At 35.5% G+C, this 16,355-nt stretch overlaps 1 protein-coding gene across 3 annotated transcripts; it reads right to left on the reverse strand.

Moving 5' to 3' along the window:
- Positions 1-10,926: 10,926 nt before the first annotated feature.
- On the reverse strand, positions 10,927-12,098 carry LOC137960164 (17.4 kDa class III heat shock protein). Of its 3 annotated transcripts, none has more exons than XM_068807675.1 (3): positions 11,933-12,098; positions 11,451-11,691; positions 10,927-11,369 (listed from the first exon to the last, which is right to left on the reverse strand). In XM_068807675.1, the coding sequence occupies exons 2-3, from the start codon at positions 11,637-11,639 to the stop codon at positions 11,112-11,114; spliced, it is 447 nt and encodes a 148-aa protein (XP_068663776.1). In that variant the 5' UTR covers positions 11,640-11,691; positions 11,933-12,098; the 3' UTR covers positions 10,927-11,111. The 3 variants fall into 3 exon arrangements, with proteins under 3 accessions (XP_068663776.1, XP_068663775.1, XP_068663777.1); XM_068807674.1 differs by having other exon boundaries at positions 11,928-12,098; XM_068807676.1 differs by lacking the exon at positions 11,933-12,098 and adding an exon at positions 11,900-11,927.
- Positions 12,099-16,355: the final 4,257 nt, after the last annotated feature.

Here is a 16,355-nt window from a genome sequence, read left to right on the forward strand (position 1 = left end):
TAGGTATGACCTTGTGGTGTTCCCTGCCGCGTGGCCCACCTCGCAATGCGGTTCCGTTCTCATGCGTGGCTTACATGGCACAAAGGGGTCCGGCCTTTCCTCGGCACGTGCGAGCAAAGGAGTAGGTGGCGCATCAAATTCTACTTGGAGATGCCGAAGCCGACTTTAGCGTTTAGTTTTATGCGAGCGGTAGTGTTGAGTGCTGGCGACGTTTTTGTTTGTAAAAGGCGACTCGTAATCATTTTAATGATTAGACGATTTCGTTAGGAGGAGATGAAAAGTAAAAAGACGGAAAAAACAAACGCTCTATTTATTTTTCTTCCTGTGTTTTTTCTTATATTTCTAAATGATTTTTGGATTTGGTTTGGATTTTTTTTTTAACCATAATTGCCAACCACTCTCTTCACCCTCCAACGATAATTTCAACGCTTGGATCACAGCGCTAGATCACGTGTTTATGATGGGTCTTCAACTAGAGAAATTTAATTAGTGAGCTGAGGGGTCCACTCCATTATTGATGACGTCTCTTTACCTCATATAGTAAATCTTCCTTAGTTTCCTATGGTGACACAAACGCAAAAAAATTCGTCAAAGGGAATTTTTTAATAAAAAAATTAAATATAAAAAAAAAATGATTTTTCTTGTCATTTTGTTTTCCTATAGAGACGTACATGGTCTCTATATGGGAGAGACAAGTGTGTATCAATTGAAACATCTCCGATGATCCAATCATATAGCTTTATTTTTTTGCAGATGGAGCAATAGGTCTCACTTCTCTAAAAGTATGACAAATTTTGTCCTCTATGATGCCCATGCGATTTATTTCACTATTTAGGTTTCTTGCTTGTCCATTTAAATTCAAGTATGATATAATGGGTATGTGATGCCTATCTTGTTGAGTTACTTTTAAGAATTGTCATTTAATATGTGACATGTAGTGGTGACACAAGTAAGAGTATGCAAAAAATGTCACATAAAATTAAAGTTATCCTGCCTTATAAGAGATACTAAAAACAAGTTCCTATTACAATAAAGAATTATAAGAAAAATGAACCAAAAGCACTAAAGTAATTCTTGATTATTTACCTTTTATTTATTAAATTTTTAATTTATAAAATAATAATAAAAATTAAAAGAAAATGTCATTTTTTATTATCATTTACTCGGGGATTTTCCTCGGGGCAATATGCATAATTTGTGGAGATAGAATTTATTCTTTTATCGTTTTTTGGGAGTGTATCTAAAACTGACGGAAAATCTATTTTACTTAGTGTCCGGTGTCGTCGTCGAAAAGGACAAAACGAGACGATTGCATTACGGGAGGAGTGAAATCACTTGTTTTTAACGATTCTGACACGGAAAGGCCAAAGAAACGAAGGGACGTGGCTGTCAATTCGGAATCGCATCGAGAACGGTTCTGGTGACTCGGCATCGATAAAAACCTGAACCAGGGTTGGCGTCGTCGAGTCAAGTCTAGTGTGAAGATGTCTGTAGGATCTGACATCGCCAGCGTACCCATTAAAGGAATCCCAGTAGGCGTCACGGGATGGATTCTGCTTATCTGTACAGTGTAGCCAAATCCATATAAGCGGGCGACAAGACGATCCAGGAAATGGCATCTCATATTACTCTGCTCGTGAACTGAATGATTGACAGTTGGATCTTGAAAGAAAAACTGGGCGTGAAGGTACTGAAAGGTGGAGCAGAAATCTTATTGTTTCGGGAATACAGCAAGCAAAAATGAGGGAGGAGAGCAGAGAAAACATCCAAAGTCAGCAAGCTGGTAGCCGGTAAACTAACCCAAATCAAAGTTCGCATTTACGAGTTCCCAATGTCTCTTATAATCTATCTATGAGAAAGGATTAAGACGAGGCACTATCTCAAGGGAGAAAGGATTAAGACGGGGCAGAATCTCAAGTAGTAAACAATAGAAAGATGTTAGACTTCATAATCATGAACTTTTAAATAGAAATGAAATTCATAAAATTGAAATGGAAAACGCACATCCCGTCATGGCGATCAATTTCTGGGGATCGGAGATGTCTCGTCTATAACAGAAACTCGTCGATGGCAATGTCCACGCACCCCTCTACTAGACCAGATCCAAACTTAAACTCTTCATTTCCATCAAAGAGAGGAGAGGTTGTCCACCTAGGAAATCACCTAGTGAATCGGTAATATATGAAAATTGACTTACATTCTCCTATTTGACTCATTCACATACTTAATATATATCATTGAATATTGATATATCTTCAAAAATATTTTTCATACATATAATATCTTTATACTCAAACAAAAAAGATTAAATTATATGAATCATGGCTGTAAATAGAAGTATTACCTTCCACGTATTACAATGCAACTGTATCATTTGAATGCGAACCTTATGTAGCACATTAATTTATGAATGAATTTCCATAATACTCATTCAGGATCATCTTACATTGTCATTATCTAAATTTTATGTATATAACATAATAAGAGAAAACAAAAATGAACTTAATTGAATTTTTCACTTGAAAATTTGAGATACAATCATAAATTACATAAGAGAACCGAGTCTCATATGTTCAACACGTCCCTTATAAGCAACGGGTGGTAGACCTTTTGTCAACGGATCAACAATTATTAATCCGATATTGATGTGTTCCACAACCACTTTGTTTGCTTTGATACGTTATCGAATAACTAAAAACTTTATGTTAATATGTTTACTACGACTTCTACTCTTATTGTTCTTGGCCAAAGACATTGATGTGGAATTATCGCAATAAATCCTTAATGGCTTAGAAATTGTATCAACAATTTTAAACCCAAAAATAAAACTCTTCAACCATATAGTCTATGATGACGCTTCAAAACATGCTACAAACTCTGCTTCTGTGGTTGAAGTAGCAATCAACGATTGCTTTGTAATTCTCCAAGAAATGACCCCTCCAACTAATAAGAAGATGTATCCCAATGTCGTAGCTTTCTAATGGTCCAAACAGAAATTACTTTTATATCTACCCAACATTCTCACTGCATATGTTATGTCAGGTATTGTGCAAACCTGAGCATACATTAAACTCCCAATTGCGGAAGCATATGGAATATTTTTTATTTGTTCCCTCTCTAAATTATTTCGTTGACCTTGTTCAAAACTTAATTTGTCACCTTTGACAATAGGTACAACACCACATGAATAATTATTCATACGATATCTCTCTAGAATTTTATTGATATAGGTTTTTTGAGACAATCCTAATGTCCCTTGGGATCTGTCTCTATCAATCTTTATGTATATGACATAAGAAGTTTTGCCTATATCTTTCATATCAGATTTCATCGAGAGAAATCGTTGGACCTCATGAAGTAATCCTAAATCACTTGAAGCAAGTAGAATATCATCCACATATAGGATTAAGAAAATTATTTTGGTTCCATTGACCTTATAGTATATACATTGATCCATGATATTTTTGGTAAAAAAATGAAGAAATAACATCATGGAATTTTAAATACCATTGACGAGAGGTTTGTTTTAGTCCATATATAGATTTCTTAAGTCTACAAACCAAGTGATCATTCCCCTCTGAAATGAAACTTTCAGGTTATTTCATGTAAACCTCTTCTTCTAGGTTTCCATTGAGGAAAACCGTTTTCATATCCATTTGATGTAACTCCATATCATAATGAGCTACTAATGTCATGATTATCCGAAATGAATTCTTTTTTGAAATAGGAGAGAAGGTATCATGATAATCAATTCATTCTTGTTGAGTAAATTCTTTGGCTACAAGTTTTGCCTTATATCTTTCAATATTGCCTAAAGAGTGTTTTTGGGTTTTAAAAATCCACTTACAGCCAATAGCCTTCCCCCCTTTAGGCAATTCAACAAGATCCCAGACTTGATTTGTAGCCATTGAATCCAAATCTTCCTTCATGGCATCATTCCATAATATGGATTTATGTCCACTCATCGCATTTGAAAACTAATAGGATCATCTTGAACACCAATGTCCATGTTAGAGTCTTGAAGGTACACTTCATACTCTAAAGAAATTGCAGGTTTCCTAACTCTTGAAGATCTTCTTAATGGTATTTCAATATTTTTAGGTTGGGAATGTTGAGTAATTGAATCTATAGGAGTATCCTTCTGATGAGATGGTTCTTCAACTATTGGTTGTACTTGAGTAATCAAATCCTGATGATTATCACGAATAACAACCAATTTATGTGAAGTTGGAGGAACAGGTTCAGAACTTGTATGCTCCTCAAAAACTAAGTTTCGAGGTTGGCTACTCCCACTAATTTCATCATTCTCAAGGAACCTTGTATTCTTAGATTCGACAATTCTTGTCGAATGAGATGGACAATAAAATCTGTATCCCTTAGAATTTTCTGCATAGCCAATCAAATGTCCACTGACTGTTCTAGAGTCTAACTTTGTCTCATGTGGATTGTAAATCCAAACTTCAACTGGACAACCCCAAATATGTACATGCCTAAAACAAGGTTTCCAACCTTTTCATATTTCAAATGGCGTTTTATGAATCACCTTGGTTCGAACCCTATTGAGGACAAAGATTGCAAATTTTGAGAGCTTCACTCCACAAAGACAATGGGAGATCAAAGTTACTAATCATACTCTTCACCATGTCCATTAATATTCGGTTTCTTCTTTCAACCACACCATTGTGAGACTGTAAACCAAACATTGTGTATTGTGGCACAATACCTTGTTCCTCAAGAAACCTTGCAAAAAGGACCAAGCAATTGATCTCTTTCAGTGTACCTTCCATAATATTCAGCACCTCTATTTGACCTCATGATTTTGATTTATTTGCCTAATAGATTTTCTATTTCTGCTTTATAGACCTTAAAAACATTTATTGTTTCACTTCTATCATAAAGAAGATAGAGATACATATATCATGTATGGTTATCAATAAAGGTAATGAAATATTTCTGACAGTTGAAACATGCATCATAAAGACCTTAAATATCACTGTGTATTATTTCTAAGACATTAGAAGTCCTCTTGGCACCTTTCTTGCACCTTTCTTGGTTTGCTTTCCTTTAATGCAATCCACACATGTACTAAAATCAGTAAAATCAAGAGCCTCAAGGACTCCATCATTAATTAATCTTTTAATTTTATCAATGGAGATATAACCTAATTTCCTATGCCACAAAAATGAAAGATTTCTCATTTATATCACTACGCTTAATGCCAATATTAATATCATGGATAGTAGTAAGACTACAATCAAATGTAGGGTTTAAAAGAAGTTTGAACAATCCCTCATCTAAAATTCCATTTCCAACAAGAACATGGTCTTTATATAATTGAAGGGAATTTACAAGGAAATTAAAATTGAATCCAAAAGGTGAAAGTCTAGAAACTAAGATAAGATTTCTAGAAAAAGATGGAACATAGAATATTCTTTCAAGGTCTAATACAAAGCCAATATTGAGGACAAGTCTGTCTATAAGTTCTAACGACCTCCACATGTGAACCCATCTTGTTTCCTGAATAAATGGAACATTCACTTGGCGTTAGTTTTCATTGGTTCAAGAAACCCTGCATGCTGTTGGCAATATGGATTGTAGTATCAGAATCAATCAACCAAGTATTATAAGAAGTACGGGTTATATTAGATTCAAAACTCACTAAAGTTATGAGATTACCTTTCTTTTCAAGCCAATGCCTAAAATTGGGACATATATTCTTCATGTCTTTTTTTCTTGCAGAAGAAATATTTGACACCCCCCTTATATTCTTTATTAAGAGGCACTTTTCCCTTCCCTTTATTAAAAGGTTTCTTGTCTCAAGTCTTCAAATGTGCACTTTTAATCCTCTCCTGATTCAGCTTCCCTTCCTCTTATACACACATGGTCAAAAGCTCATTAATTGACCATTTCTCCTTATGTATGTTATAAAAGATTTTGAACGGTGCATGTTTAGACAAAAGCGAGTTAAGGATGAAGTGGACAAAAAATGATTCAGACATCTCAATCTCCTTCGATTTCAGTCTTATCGCCATATCCCACATCAACATGATGTACTAATGCACACCCATGGTGCCAATAAATTTCATGGAACACATTTGGGTTATCAAGGTGCTCACTAATGCCTTATCGAAAGTCTCAAACTGTTTACGAATAGCTTGAAGATATTCCCTTGTTTTTGCACATTCAGGAATGAATCCACGAATACTCTTCCCAATATGAGACTTAATAAACATCAAACTTAATCGATTGGATCGCTCCCAAAGTTCAAATGATGTTTTCTCAATTTGGGTACTGGATTCCGTGGGATTTGGAGGTTCATCTACTCGAAATGCCAAGTCAAGATCAAGCTTGAAAAACTTCAAAATAGACAACAAACTTACTAAACATGTAATGAAGCCAAATTTTTTGAATATTTACCCATGTAAATAATTCAAACAAATAAATCAGCGTGTCATTAAGTTATTCTGCTCCTGAATTTAATAATTGACAGTTGAGGGTACCTAAAGGAGGAGCAGACATCTTATTTATTGAGGGAATACAGCAAACGAGAGAGGAGAGCAAAGACAACATCCAAAGTCGCAAGCCGGTAGCTGGTAACCTAACCTAAATAAAAGTTCGCATTTACGAGTTCCAAGTGTCTCTTATAATCTATATATGAGGAAGGATCAAGACGAGTCAGTATCTAAGTAGTAAACAAGAGAAAGACAGTAGCAGAAGCACCAGTTGTACAGAGTTGGAGTTTTGTTCCTTCCACGGGTGAAGATGCTTCCATAGGTCCCGGACCCACAGCAAGCTTTCGTTCTATAATTGTATCTGCAGTGACATGGCGACCTCATTCCCTCACTACCTCACTCCCTCCATCTCTGCTTCTGCTGAAAATTGTAGATTAGTGACTACTACGAAAGACGGAATCTGGAATTTACCGTATTTCGTGGGGATGGTTGATTCTGTCGCCGAGCCACTTGTAGAAGTTGGAGTTGCAGAATTTGAAGCGTGGAAGGAGATGATAGAGGCAGGTGAGCACGGACGAGAGACCATCGTTATGTGCAAGTGCGAGAGCTGAAAAATCTTCGAAGCACCCACCAGCTTCGGGATTGGGGTTTAATGCTCTCAACGCAGGCAGGCAATCCAGTGGCGACAAGCTTAAGAAGCCGAACTGCCTCCCTTCTTTGGCATTACAATGTCTGATGATGATTTTCCATCTCAGATTATCGGTATGGATGTAGTTGTTGTTTCTGGGATCCACAGTGGAGTCGCCAAAGATAAAGAAAGGAGAGGCTGCTTGCTGGAGTGAGCTGCCATTTGCCTTGAAGAACACAGCTGTAAGGATAGGGGAGACGATTAAGCGAGGTGACCAGGAAACGAGGGCTCCATGATTCTTGCTTAGAATGATTCTCGTTTGCAAAATTATATTTATCATTCTCTTAGTTAGGTGATGTGAGCTCAGATCTTATTCCTTTATTCAGTCTCCATGTCCAAATTTAATTCAAGCCTTGTTTAATGTGACAATGTGTTGTAACTGCTTTGGTTAATTAACTTCAATTTGTAGCTAGCCTCTACTAGGTGTTTGACGAGCAAGAGGATCCAATGTCTGGACCCTGGATTTGATTAACGGATCAGATATGAGGTTCAAAATACGGATCCAGACCCCTTCCTAGTTCCAATGTTCTTGCACGTGTGCGAGACACACTTCTTTGTTTTGCCTCCAAATCGGGTTGCATCGAATTAAACCGATTCGCGAATAGCTCAATCTCAGGTCGGATCCGACTCGATTTGAAAGCATTTTGAATCGACTTCAAATAGGGGTAGCTTCGAATCGAGCTGGCTCGAGTTCGGCTCGGTTCGAGATTAGAAATCGTTTAAATTAATGAGTCGAGCTTGATCAGAGCCAGGTTTGGCTCGTTAATTTAACGAGCGGCGATTCGGGAATCGAGGGAATTTGGAAAATTTTCAAGGACCTCTTGGGACCGGAAGAGAGTGGGGGGGAGCGCCCCGTTCACCCCTCCGCCCACAGCGCCGACCGCCCCTAGCCAGACCGGTGCCGCACAGAACCCTCCGATATTCTTTCTCTCTTCTCTCGTCACCGATTTATTGCCGAAATCAGTCAACCCCATTGTTGCCTGCCACCGTTTGCCCCTCCGCCCACAGTGCTGACCGCACCCGTCAGCCGGCACCACCCATCTCGGCAGCACCGAGACAACCTAAGTTCAAGGGGGAAAATTATTTTTTCGCCTTGGACGCGTTGTCTCGCGCATGTATGTGCGCAACGTGCAAACTCACACGTGGACTTTCACATGTCTAAGTTTCACATGTACATTATTAAAAAAAAAAAAACTCTTCATCCTATCCGGATGATGTGATTCCATCCGCCCCCAACTGTTGCTCTTCCTTCGGATGATGCAATTCCGTCCGCCTCAGTTGCCTCTAGTGTCGCTGCTCTTCCACTGGACGAGGCAATTCCATCCGCACTAACCATTTTTCAGTGCCGCTGCTCTTGCACCGATGAAATTCTGTCCGCACTAGCCTCCTCCAATGCAATTGCTCTTCCACCGGACGATAAAATTCCGTCGACACTAGCTGTCTCCCATGCCGCTGCTCTGTCACCTGACGATGAAGTAATTTTAATATTTTTAACAACATTAAGTAACTAGTAGTGGAAGAGTATTTTTTTATCTGACAATAACTAATTTTATTTTTTTTGTTTTTGTCATAAGTGGAGATTTTGCTCATGTAGGGACACATTATTTTCTAGCATGAAGAGAAACAACTATAGTTTGTAAATTTATAATGGATTTATAGATTTTATTTGGGTGATTATAAATTGATAGTGATATTTCATTTAATTTTGTTGTGTTTGATTATTGTATGAAGTTTATTAATAATGTTATGGAGTATTTAGACTATTTTATGGCGTGTATAAACAATTTCATGGAGTTTTTATGGAATGTATAAACAATTTTATGGAGGTATTATGTATATAGATTATGCCTAATTTTAAGTAGAGGTCATGCTGAATTTTATATAGGTGTTATAAACATAGATTATGACTAATTTTAACTAGAGGTCATGCCCAATTTTATAAATGTATTATATATATATAGGTTAAGCCCAATTTTATGTAGAGGTCATGTCCAAATTTATGTAAAATATATGCATAATTTTATATATATTTTAAAAAAATTTTAAATGTATGTTGAAGCTCGAGCTCGGCTCGAACTCAGTTAAAATTTTTGGGCTCAAGCTCGATAACAATTTTAGGCTCAAGACTGGGTTCGGCTCGAGCTCGAGTTCGAAATATTTAAATCAAGTTCTGCTCGAACATAGGCAAGTTCAGGCTCAGCTTGGCTCGATGCCATCCCTAATTTCAAACAACAGTTCGTGCATGTTTTAGTAACGGAGCTGAACTCAAGTGGGTCGTGGTTCGGTTGCAAGCTTGTGAGTTGGTTCAATTGGGTGAAAGGTCATTGATTGTGTTGTAACTTTGACATTTTTTTTACCTAGTCCTACAAACTTTAAGGTAGCTATATTCATAATCTTGTACTGTTGATTTGTTTGTTTTTCCCCCGAGAAGACTATTTCACACGTGCGAGATCATAAACAAGTAAAAAAAAATTTAGGGATTATTAGTGGTTTTTTAAATAAATATTGAGAAAAATTTTTTTTAGTAAAAATATGTTTATAGGGACTATTAGTTCCTCATAATTTTTTTGAAATATTTTTCTAATTGAAAATTCTTATTAAAAATCATTTAATTTCCTTAGTAAGACTTTCTTGGGCTAGAAAATCGTATAGAAAATTTTTAAATAAGTATTTGACAGTTGATGCTGTAATACTTTTAGCATGAGGCAATTTTCATAGTAATTTTTTGTTTGACATTTTATTTGATTAAAAATTTATTGATAAGTATAGTAATATATTAGATTGATTATTAATTTTTATTTATTTTCCCATAAGAAACAATAAAAGGTCCATTTAACTTTTCTAATAAAATTTTAAAATATTTCTTATAATTTTTCAAGTATGTCATTAATAGTAATATGATTTTATTTAAAGGTTTTTTTGGGAATATGTATCCTAGGAAAAATATTTCTAATTTTTTCTAGAATATAAATTTTCAACCAAGGACACTAAGGAGACTATAATAAATTTATTGCCAGATTCAAAAAATAAATAAACTAGATAATATTTGGGATAAAAAAGATTAATATTAGTATATTCTAATCCATTATCGAGATTTAATCCTGAACCTCCTCTATCATTCTTTTATAAAATGTATGCATAATTTTATATATAATTTATTTGACATATATTTTATATAAATTATTAAATATAAGTTAAAGCTCAAACTCGACGAGTTTGAACTCGATTAAAATTATTAAGTTCGAACTTGAATTCGAATAAAATTATTAAACTTGAACTCGATTAAAATTATTAGACTCAAATTCAGATTACAATTTTAAGTTCAAGGCTAATGTAAGCTCAGAGTTCAAATTCAAAATATTTAAATCAAAATGAACTCAAAAGATTTAGGCTCAATTTAATTCGATAAAACCCTTATACCCAATTTTAAATAGAAGACATACAAATATATAACCAATTTTATGTAAAATATATATAATTTATTTAATATATATTTTTAAAATTTTTTGAAATATATATTGGAGCTCGGTCGAGACATGTATTTAAAAAAAAAACAAAATTTAAATAAATGTTAAAACTCGGATTAAAATTATTAGGCTTAGAACTTGAATTTGATAACAATTTTCAGATCGAGGGTAGACTCAAGAGTTTGAAATATTTAAAATGCATGTTAGGGCCCGGTCGGCTCGATGCCACACGTACTGGGCAGATTCTTGATGAAGGCTAATATATCATCAAAACCCGGATATTCTTTCCTGTCATGGTGGGAAGCAGATAATATGCAAATAAACGACAAAACGGAATTTTTGTCCAGTGAACAGTTTTATCCACTAAGAAGAGGAAGGTTCTCAAGTTCTTCACGAACTCCACTTTGTAGGAATTTGCAAATTGATTCACAGCCCAACAGCAGATACATTTGGTTTATGTTTACGGCTCCGGCCGAGCCAAATCCCCAATTCCCCCCTTTCATCTCAAGATACAGTTACTTCCACAGTCTTAGCCTTTGGAGGTGGAGGCAGCTTCTCAACAGTGATCGTCAAGACACCGTCCTCACATTTCGCGTTGATTGCACAAGTATTAGAGTTGTCCGGAAGCCGGAATTTTCTCAAGAATTTGGGCGAGGCTTTCCTCTCCAACCGCCTGTACTTGCAACCTTCGTCTTCTCCATCCTCGCGCTTTCTCTTGCCGTTACTCCGGATCACCAGGGTGTTCTCATCTTCCACGGTTACCTGATCAAATCGTTGGTACAACACATGTAAACAACAGATAGTGCGTCATATCTTTGAAGGACCAGGACCCGCGCTTCGTACCTGAATGTCGGACTTGGAAAATCCCGGCACATCGAAGTAAAAGATGTACTCCTTGGGGGCGTCGAGTATGTCTACCGGAATAGAGCACAAGCCTATGGATTCACGATTGTCTTGAGAGTGACGAGTGGAGAAGAACATTTTCTCTACGCTCTCTGGCAAATGAAACAAGTGGTTCACTGCAGAAGCCATTTTTGAACTCGAATCGATCCCGATAAATTGGAAATCCAGGGGCAAAAGAAACCTGCAAAAAAAAAAAAACAAAAGGGAAGCATTGTACCAATCCACAGGAAAATAAGAAACTCAGGCAGGTAGTTTTTGAGTGTAAAATTTCAGAAATCAATACACCAAAAGAGGTTAGTCTTTCCTCCTGGCAATCCACGATGAACCCACCGATCACACCGCACAGAAGAAATAAACAACAAAGCAAAGAAAAGAAAGGGAGAAAATACCCTACTGCTCCTAAGCTCCCGACCTTACCTTACCTTCTGGAGAAATTTCTGAAAGAGCACCACCACACGGGATGAGAAGCGGCAGCTGCTGTCAATCACGCACAGGAAGTGCAACGACGCCTATTAAGAGCAGTACAAGAACGTTCGAGAGATGAAGCCGAACGATCCAGAAGAGTCGCGGCCAGATCTTTCTGGGAAGTCCTTTGCCGACTGTTTACGTCTCAGCTATTGTGGTTCTCCTTTATATTATTTATAGTTATTTGATATAAAATAACATAATTACCCTCAAGGAGATATAAAGGAAGAAATAATGCACAAGTTGCATCATATGAGGAGGATAACATAGAATATTTCCTACTAACTTCTAAAAATCCCCCTTTCAACCTAGAGAGAATGTGCCTTGTTTCACTTTACACATGAGTAGTTATTCTCTCCCTTAAGATCTCATCTTGAATCAAGTGGCAATCTATTTTTATAAACTCCATTCTCTCATAAAATACTAGATTGTTTGTAATAAAAATGATTTATTGTTTATCGCCTCTATCACCATAGGTAATGCGACATAGCTTGTAATTACTAAAAACTGTGTTACATAGTTCTTTATTCTTGATCACAAATAAGGGTATTTTAGTCACTTAATATACCATACTTATCAACATAAATAAAGTGGAATGGAGAGGGCTCCTGACATAACTCGAGTTCCTATTGAACCCTAAATCTCTCTTCATTCTTCTCTAAGTTTTACCTCTTCTCTTGACACCTTCTCTTATACTCTTATTCTCTTTCCTCTTTCTTCCCTTCAACCCTCAACTCTTTTAAGCATGTAATTGAGCAAATAGTATTGGAATTGGGCATCCACCATCAACCACTGAAGGAAGCAAGTTGTTGAAAAAAAATCCATCAAGGCTCTTGATCAACTAAGGTTTCTAAGTCACCTTCTCCTTGTATTTTTAGTCATTTATCTCAACTCCAAACTCCCTTGTTGAATGTTCAAATCAGATATTGATTTACCTCATAAAAAATCGTTTTTGATGTATATATGAAGGCTGGAAGTTAGTTTTTGTTGGATAGCTCACATGCTTTCTAAAAGTTTTTTTTTTTTTTTTGTCAAAAATTCCTTCCATAAGTTTAAAAAAATCCGCCAGTCTTCTGGTTCAAGAGTGTTTATGTTTGAAGTTTAATTTATTGTTCTAAATCATGACACCCTAAGTTAGAGTTTGAAGTTAATGGTTGCGCACAAATTTCTTTCTCTTAGAGGTTGAACTCTTACTAATTGTTTTAGTTTTTTTTATGGGATTTTTTTTTAATCCATTGGTTTCAGTTCTATTACAGCCACTTTATAATTTCTCTTTAGTTCATGCATGCCATGCATATTGCCATATATGAAAGAGTGTTGGTTTCTCATTCAAAAGTTCGATTTTAGTACTTTGTTGTTTGTCTACATTAAGTTGTTGGTTCCCTTACAACTATAATATCAAGTTGTGTTAGTCTTTATTCTCTTCAGCACTAGAAAAGTTTTTTTTGGGTAGTCAAGTTGTTGAAATTGCTAACTATTTTCTTGAATATTACTAGATCAAGTCTTCCTCTTCCTCTTCCTCTTCCTCTTCATATGTTGAGCAACAAAAATCACTACTATTCTACTTCATGGCTTAAGTAATTATTCCTCATGGTGACAATCCGTCAAACAATTTCTAATTACAAGAGACCTTGTTGGATACTTAACAAAACCACTTGTTAATGAACATGATTCTTCCTATAAAAAGTGGTTGACGTGGTTGAAGGAAGATACTTTAGTTATACGTTGGCTGATAAATATTACGGAAGAACCAGTTGCTAAGAACTTTATTCACTTGGAAACAACCAAAGATGTTTGTGAAACTTGTTTTAAATTATATTCCACTCCTGATAATTTTTAAAAGATTTATGATATTTTTTTTAGAGATGTATAAGGCAAAGCAATGTGACAATCTTTATGAGTACTTTGCAAGATTCATAGGTCTTATACAGGAATGGAGAGCTGCTCAACTATATTCAATTGATATTGCAACTCAAGAGCGACAAGGAGAAACCCTTGTTACTATCATATGAGTTGCCAACTTGCAGCCCTATCTTGATGTTGCCAAATCTCAGGTACTAAGCTTTTTAGTTAGACCTTTTAATGATAGTTTTGCTGCTATGCTTAGGATTTCAGACAAAGGGCCCACTTCTCAGCTGGATTAGTTGAAAAATTCAAACATTCTTTCTCAAGGAAGAGAGAGTATCAGCTATGGTAGAGGAAGAGGAAGAGAAGGTAGATATGGTGGTAGACGCAATAGAAAGTGTACCTATTATGGATTCAACAATCATGTCGTAGAAAAATGCAGAAATTTACATGGAAAACCAATTTTTTTTCAAGGCTAATCAAGCCTCAACTACTACCATAGAAACCAGCAAAGAGGTAACTTCATACCCTTCTAAAGGGAAGATAGTTCTCATGGAGGAGGACTATGATCTTGTGTAAAAACTCAAAGCCCTAATGGCTGCTCCTCAAAGTGCCCCTACAACAACTAATGCTGCTACTGGTTCCATCTCTTTTCTTTCATGTTGTAGTTTTTCACCTCGAATCATTGATTTCGAAGCCTCTGAACATCTTATTAGTAAAATTTGAAACTTATCTTCTTTGTCTCCTTGTGTTATGGACCAATTTGTATCTATTACAAATGGGTCCCAAATAAAAGTTCAGGGTGCCGATGCTTCTACTATATCTTGTTCCCTATCACTTTCTTATGTTTTATTTATTTCACAATTTCCATTGAGTCTCATGTCCATTAGCCAATTTACCAAGAAACTCAACAATTTTGTAACTATTTTTCCTTTCCATTGTGTTTTTAGGACATCAAAATGAAACGGGTGATTAGCGACAGCCATGAGAGAGGAGGCCTCTACTTCCTAGATTCTTCAATTTTGGTAGTTGTAGCAACAACAGACCAAGATGCAATATAGTGGCATAATAGACTTGGTCATCTCTCAATATTTAGGTTAAAAACATTGGTTTCATTTTTTAAATTTCTTACTAAGTTATCTTGTGAGTTTTGTGAGCATGGGAAGGATACAATGTCTACTTTTCTACCCCAGGTAAGATAAAGTGTCCTCAAGTTCTTTTTCTTTAGTTTACTATGATGTTTGGGACTAGTTAATGTACCAGATATTTCTAAATTTAAGTATTTTGTGATATTTAGGGATGATCATACTAGAGTAACTTGACTTTATTTAATATTGGAAGTTTTTTTTCCATCTTTGATTCCTTGTATGCTATGGTTGAAACTCAATTTTAAAAGAAAATTCAAATTTTTTTTATCTAATAATGCTAAGGAGTATTTCTCTTCTTAATTTCAATCTTTATGTCAAAAGAAGGACATTGTTCATCAATCTTTTTATACTTACACACCCCAACAGATTGGTGTCTCTAGAAAGAAGAATAGGCATCGTGCAAAATTGTAATCACTCTTATGTTGTCCTAGCCATATGTTGTTCTCATTGCTTACTTTCTTATTAATCGAATGCCTTCAAGTGTTTTATAAGACCAAACACCATTCTCCAAATTATTCATCGACTCATCTTCATTTTTGTTACCCCTCGTGTGTTTGGGTATATTTTTTTTGTGCATCATCTTTCCAACATTCAAAATAAATTCAGCTCCAAGGCTATAAAGTGTATTTTTCTTTGTTAATCCAAAAAAAAAAAAAGGATATGAGTCTTATCCCCATCTATGAAGAAAACCTTTATTTTAATAGCCGTCACATTCTTTGAAGATCAACCTTTCTATTTATAGGTAGTTCAAACACAAATCACCTCTTGGATGAAGAATAAAAGACTTGACTCAAGCAAGATGTTGGGCATACTCTTATACTTTTTAGGTAGTGGGTCTAGGCATTGCTCTGAAGTGACGAAAACTTAAGAAGATAAACTGGAGAAATACTAGAGGAAAACAACTTTAACTCGAAGGAGGCGATTATGCAACACTCATACTTCCAAACTTATTCTAGAATGTGATTTTTTTTAAATAATCTATGGGAGACTACAATGGTAAAATTTACTAAATTTAACCAAGTATAACTTTTTTGGGGGTGACCACAATTTTTGCAGTTGATGATGCGTAAGATACACAACCAAGTAACAAAAACAACATCTTGGAGCGATTAATTCTTACTAAAACTCTATCTAGAAACTAGAAATCCCATATTCTAACAAAGAACATGTGAAATTTCAATGAATTTTCTATTGATTGTTGAACAGTTTTGATGTTCTAGAAAAGAGAAAAAACTTCATTGACTTGATATAATTTAAGTATAATGAGCCTGTATTTATAATAGAGGGAACAATTAGAATCCAATTACAATTAAATTACCTTTTTTCCTATTACACTCAAAAGTTAAATAATAAAAGTAAGTCCTAAAGCAATTGAATAATTGAATAT

The sequence above is a fragment of the Aristolochia californica genome, unplaced genomic scaffold, assembly GCF_029961685.1.
Source record: "Aristolochia californica isolate CCGP_79_NKW_82.1479 unplaced genomic scaffold, dmAriCali1.0.hap1 SCAF_3, whole genome shotgun sequence".
NCBI lineage: Eukaryota > Viridiplantae > Streptophyta > Magnoliopsida > Piperales > Aristolochiaceae > Aristolochia > Aristolochia californica.

Excerpts from the sequence above, each read along its gene's own strand:
- LOC137960164 (XM_068807675.1), bottom strand. The coding sequence starts at position 11,639 with ATGGCTTCTGCAGTGAACCACTTGTTTCATTTGCCAGAGAGCGTAGAG. Across the intron at positions 11,370-11,450 it reads TTTCCAAGTCCGACATTCAG|GTAACCGTGGAAGATGAGAA; the intron begins GTACGAAGCGCG and ends CGATTTGATCAG.